Source organism: Thermobia domestica, chromosome 5 (assembly GCF_964235325.1).
Source record: "Thermobia domestica chromosome 5, izTheDome1.hap1.1, whole genome shotgun sequence".
NCBI classification, from domain to species: Eukaryota; Metazoa; Arthropoda; class Insecta; order Zygentoma; family Lepismatidae; genus Thermobia; species Thermobia domestica.
The window spans coordinates 252,256,283-252,262,347 of record NC_137458.1 but is presented as its reverse complement, the minus strand read 5'-3'; the positions used below and the strand labels follow the sequence as shown (position 1 = coordinate 252,262,347).

At 34.7% G+C, this 6,065-nt stretch overlaps 1 protein-coding gene across 1 annotated transcript in view; it reads right to left on the bottom strand.

Moving 5' to 3' along the window:
* Window positions 1–860: 860 nt before the first annotated feature.
* The window catches only part of LOC145685470 (endocuticle structural glycoprotein SgAbd-4-like), a 64,057-nt gene continuing 58,852 nt past the window's right edge, over window positions 861–6,065 (bottom strand). The window contains exon 3 of the mRNA XM_081757868.1: window positions 861–1,301. Coding sequence (XP_081613994.1) covers window positions 1,025–1,301 — 277 coding nt within the window. The 3' untranslated portion in view covers window positions 861–1,024. The remainder of the gene's footprint in view (window positions 1,302–6,065) is intronic.

The following is a 6,065-nucleotide window of genomic DNA, read 5'->3' as shown; positions in this document are numbered from 1 at the left end:
ATAATTCCCTTTGTGAAGCAACAAGGGCAGTTGTAACATTGGCTCTTCTCTTTTCAGGCGGAATATTCCTATCAAATATGTTATAGATAACATCATGAAAATTTCTCACTAAATCGTTAACATTAGCATATTTTTAAGCAATCCAAATCTACTAATGAAAGCCCCTAATACAACTTGAAAAAATCAGCTTTTCTAAAGTTGTATCCAGCGATGTTACCTTACTTTTTCAGTTTATCAGTCAATGCATCAAATATAAACCTTCCTCCAATTTATTAATATTAAGAGAATTTTACTGGAACCTATCGAGGCTCTTGGCTGGATAGGCAAGAAAATTCTAATGCCATAATATGAAGTATAGCGATATCGTGAAACAGGATAACGTTCCTCCTTACGAGAGCTTACCTTTTAGTTCCTCTTTCTCGGAATGATATAATCCGCGTTGCTGTTTGCATGTCACTCCAAGAAGTCCTTAAGTAGAAGTCGACAATGATCGAATAATGAGTATCCTTATTGAGCTTCAGTTCGACTTGATTATCTACTATAAATAACTGACTTCGAAAACTAAGCAGTGTTAATTTCATACAAGCGAAATATTTCAACTTGCTGTAGAAATTACCATGAATCTTCTTACATTTAAAAGCAACGGAATAATTCTGGAACTTATAGAACAATCTTGACACCCGATATACTACTTTCTTTGTCATGATTCTAAAGCTGTTCTTCTGTAGAATTTAGCTTCCAGATCTTAAACTTGATTAATCATTAAAGCCAGAAAAGGTATAGTAAAGCACAGAAATTAATCAACATAGCTGTACTCTTGCTTTTTTACTTTGCAAAATATGCATACAACTTTGGTAGTTTGAAAAAAAAAAAAAAAGTTTACAAATCGTGTTTTCTTTTAAATAAATTACAACAGTTACTATCTATTGAGCAATTTTAAAAAAATATTATATACAAATTATTCATGAATTTTAAAGGCAATGTTAATCGTTTGTGATTTGAGTGGTATATTATTATATTGATTTTAATACCCTTTAACAAATGGTTCATCAGTCTTCGGTAGGGTAGCCAGATAGTCAAGAGCCTTCTGGATTGCTGGTGGAATAGGTGGAGGCGTTGGAAGATGCTCTCCTTGAGGTTGGAAACCCTGATCATCAGCAATATACGTAAGAGCAATGAGGCTGCCGTCTGGAGCCGTGTAGGAGAATGAACCTTCTGCAACTTGAGCTTCTGATTCAGGATCTCCGAGATTTTTCAGGTAACCTGACTCTTCAGCTCTGATTCCATTTGCAGTTTCATAGCTGGAAAAAAGATATTACACGTTATTATTATTATTATTATTATTATTATTATTATTATTATTATTATTATTATTATTATTATTATTATTATTATTATTATTGAGAATAGATCGCCGGAATTTACAGGTTGAACTTATCAGTATATAAGAAAGATATAATGTAATTTTAGCATACGACATAAAATAATAGTAAAAAGATAAGCAAACGTAACTGAAAGCCAGTGGCGGGTCTAGCCCAGGGCCGGGGACTTAGGCCCCAGTTTTTTGAGCGACAAAAATAATTTAAGCTATTTATATATTTTTGAAAGTTTTTACTAAACTCATGATATACCTATTGTAGTATGGGTTCCGGCTGCCCCCCCCCCCGTTTTTACCTTCTAGAACCATCACTGCTGAAAGCTGAGTAAGATGAAATCTCCCATCAAGAAAATATTGTGCAAGGTATATGAAGAAAGGACTCCTTCTTTCGAAAGTGTTATGTATCTTCAAGTAAGCAAATTGTAGGCCAACATTTAGGTCGGTGTCAGCGGTGGATCTAGAAGGTAAAAACTGGGGGAGGCAGCTAGAATCCCTACTACAATAGGTATATCATGAGTTTACTATAAATTTTAAACACACACACACACACACACACACACACACACATATATATATATATATATATATATATATATATATGTATATATATATATATATATATATATATATATATATATATATAGATATATATATATATATAATAGTGTAGGAATATATATAATAGCTAAAATTATTTTTGTCACTCAAGAAACTGGGGTCTATGCTCCCCGGTTCCGGGTTAGATCCGCTACTCGTCCGCAGTTTGATAATCGGAGTGAATACTTGACATTACTGAGAAGAATTGGAGACTTCATGCTTTGGCGTGATACTATCTTGGAAAAGCTCGTAAAATAAAGCACAGAAAGTGGACCTAGGAAAGGAGGAATAAAAAATGAACTTAGGCAAATACACTAAAGGTAATTACGCGGAAGTAAAGGGTAATTAACTTTTAGAGGTAACGAAAGCTACATAACATTTTTATCATAGGCAACTAGCAATGCTTTACTGTTGTGCAGGTTGAATAGAAGCTAGGGACTGGAATGGATTTTAAAGGATTCAGTGCATGAGAGCCACTTTTATCCTTGAAAATGTTAAAGAATTGAATCTTTAACGACCTCTGCTTAAAAAAAACCAGAAGCTGAGTTCACTTGACTTGACTTGACTTGACTTGAGTTTAACGTCCCGTTCAGCAGCGAGGCTATATGAGACGTGGACCTACTGATTAACGTGGACTCCGAACCACTTGAGCTCCCGCCGGGAATTGAACCCGGATCTCCCGCGCCAAAGACGCGTACGCTAGCCGCTTAGCCATGAAGGAGATCATTAAAAAAATAGAAGCTTCCGTTCAAATATTATCGTGTAGAGTAACGGACCAATGGAGGAACATACTTAAAGTACAATCTTGTAAATCCACTATGATTCTAAAAGTACCTAAAGCATCAATTACGGGGAAACACAAAGTAAGGTGGATAAAGTAAGGTGTATAGTGAAGTATGAAAACTGCGCGCAACATAAGCAAGAGTATCGCGATTACAAACGCTGGCCTCAGCACATATTGCATACTAACCTGAAGGGAGAATCGCGGTCGTGGACAAATTTCTTCGTGCAAGAGTCTTAATAAAACGGTTGTGCTGTACTTATTATTATGATTATTATTATTATTATTATTATTAGTAGTAGTAGTAGTAGTAGTATTAGTATTATTATATAATTATTTAATAATAATAATAATAATAATAATAATAATAGTTTCGTATAACTAATTTCCAAAGCATTCTTTTTACACAAGCTTACGTAGAAATCAATTACGACAATGATCAATTCCCAGGTAAACTTCCATGGTCTTCTTAGAATGGTTTAAACTGACCAATTAGGGTATACAAGAAACAGACGCATGACATAAGAACATACTTTTGTGCTCCAACATGAGGTCAAGAATGCCATTTTATATCAAATTTTCCTATATCAAGAAGTGCTGGCAATGTATTTGTGCTCTAATGTATTCACAATTGAAATACTTGGGCTACTTACAAACCTCCGACCTCTAGACCGGATGCTTAAACTACCGACCCTTCAGTCAAAATTCATGTTTTCATATCAAAACTGTTTTAACAACGTCAGATTATCTTGTCTGTTAAAGTAGAGCTGATCGGTTCATTTATTGAGAATAGGAAAACTAAATTATGAAATTATAGTGTGATGAGCATTAGAAATAGAAGAAATCCTTTCGCTTACTGAGAATAGGAAAAGTAAGTTATGAAATTGCAGTGTGACGAGTACTAAAAATAGAAGCAAACCTTTCACTTACTGACAAGTAACACTTCCGAAGTGTAACACTCCAATTTTGATAAAATTTGGCAGGCAGGTACTACAGATAAAATAATCGAATACGTGTTTTATATTTTCTACTGAAAAACGGCTTTAGGGGGCAAAAGCCCCCACCCAAAATTTTGAAAGTTGACACCCGAAAGGCAAGAACAAGTGAACCGAGGTGAATAAAATTGTGCACAGATATTGCAGACGTAACATGAGATAATACGTGTTTCGAATTTTCCTGGAAAAAACGGTTGGGTGGGGCACGGACCCTCCAAACCTTTGATCACGAAATATCAAAAGTGCTAGTAATAGTATGTCAGATATGTGTAAAAGACATGAAGAATTGCAACGAAACTTTGCGTATGAACAATAGGCAAGAAATAAACGAATACTTTTTTATTTTGGGGGGAAAAACCGTTTTGGGGGGCAAAAGCCCCCGAAGAAAATTTTAGAATTTGACCCAGAAAGGCAAGAAGAAGTGGAACAAAGTGAATGAAATGTGCACAAATAGGTTATTTAGAGGTAAGATGAGGGAATACGTGTTTCGTATTTTCCTAAAAAATAAAATAAAATAAAATAAAATAAAAAAATAAAAAATAAATAAAAAATAAAAAATAAAAAAAGAAACGAGTGGACCGAGGCGTTGAGTGGCGGAATTAGTGGACCGAAGCGAATGAAATTGTATGTAGATATTGGACATGTAAAATATGGCCTCTCGTGTTTCACAAGTGTCATGTCTCCATACGATTTCTTCAAATTCGGCAAATCAACTACAAACACAAACAGAATAGCGTATTTTATAATATTTCAGGAGGCATTTTTAACCCTTACAATGTTTTAACCCATAAACAAAAACACGTGTCGATTTATTTCCAGTTTGCTGTTGATCTGCCAAATTTGAAGCAAAATGGATAGGGACACTTGAGAAACACGAAAGGCCTTATTTTACGTAGGGTCTATATAATATCTGCACACAATTTCATTTGCTATTCCATTCCTTCCTGCGCTATTGCGGTAATATTTCCTTTTTTTCGGATGGGGTTTAGGACCCAACACTGTTTTTCCGCACAAATTAAAACACGTTTCACTTATTGTTTTGCAAATTGTCCCTATACGAGGTTTCGTTGCAATTCTCCATACTCTTTAAGAACCTCTGACGTATAATTATTTGCACTTTTGATATTTCGTAATCAACGGTTTAGAAGGTCCGTGCCTCACTCAACCGCTTTTTTCCAGGAAAATACGAAACACAATCATCTCACTTTACGTCTACAATATCTGTGCACAATGTCATTCAATTTGGTGCACTTCTTATTGCCTTCTGGGACTCAAATTTCAAAATTTTGGGTTGGGACTTTTGCCCCTAAAATCGTTTTTCCGCAGAAAATAAAAAAACACGTATTCGTTTATTTTTTGCGTATTGTTCATACACAAAGTTTCGTTCCAATTCTTCATGTCCTTTACACGCATCTGACATACTGTTACTGGCACTTTTGATATTTCGTGATGAAAGTTTTGGAGGGATCCCTGCCCCACCTAACCGTTCTTCACAGTAAAATACAAAAACGCGTATTCACTCACTTTATGTCTAAAATATGGGTATTCAATTTCCTTGACTTCGGTTAACTTGTTTTTTGCCTTTCGGGAGTCAACTTTCAATATTTTGGGTGGGGGCGTTTGCCCCCTAAAATCATTTTTCCGCAGAAAATAAAAAAAAAAAACACGTATTCGTTTATTTCATATGTAGTATCTACCTGCCAAATTTTATCAAAATCGCAGTGTTACATTTCGGAAGTTTTACTTGTGAGAACAGATAAAGCAAATTATGTAAATCACAGTCTGATGGGTATTAGAAATAGTAGACATCTTTCAGTTACTGAGAATTGGAAAAACAAACCATATGTGATGTGAAATGAAAGTGTGATGAGTACAAGAAATAGAAACAAATCAATCATATAGGAATATATTAATTTTAGCATCCTGCTGGACATAATCAGTGCGTCATGTTGGGAGGCCAGGAGGAAATTCCCTCCTTAGTTTGACTTGTAGTCATATTTCAATCAATGTTGTTTTATTTAATAGACTACAAAAATATAAAAAACGTGAAACTCCTATGTCGGAAGAAAATCTTACCTATCTCAGAAGCAAAACCTAAAATAACGCTGCTGTTCATAATAGTTTCGAGTTTTTATTGATTATTTTTTTAGCTATGTGGAAATGAAGTTGATGACTAGTAACTATACGTGTAGTGATATTTTAAAACGTGTTATAAATTCCTCCCAAAATATGAAGGGACTTTACAAGGTTCTATCGAGCCAGTCATTTGTAAGTACCTTGAGATTTACATTTGCGTTGACGAGATTAGAGCATG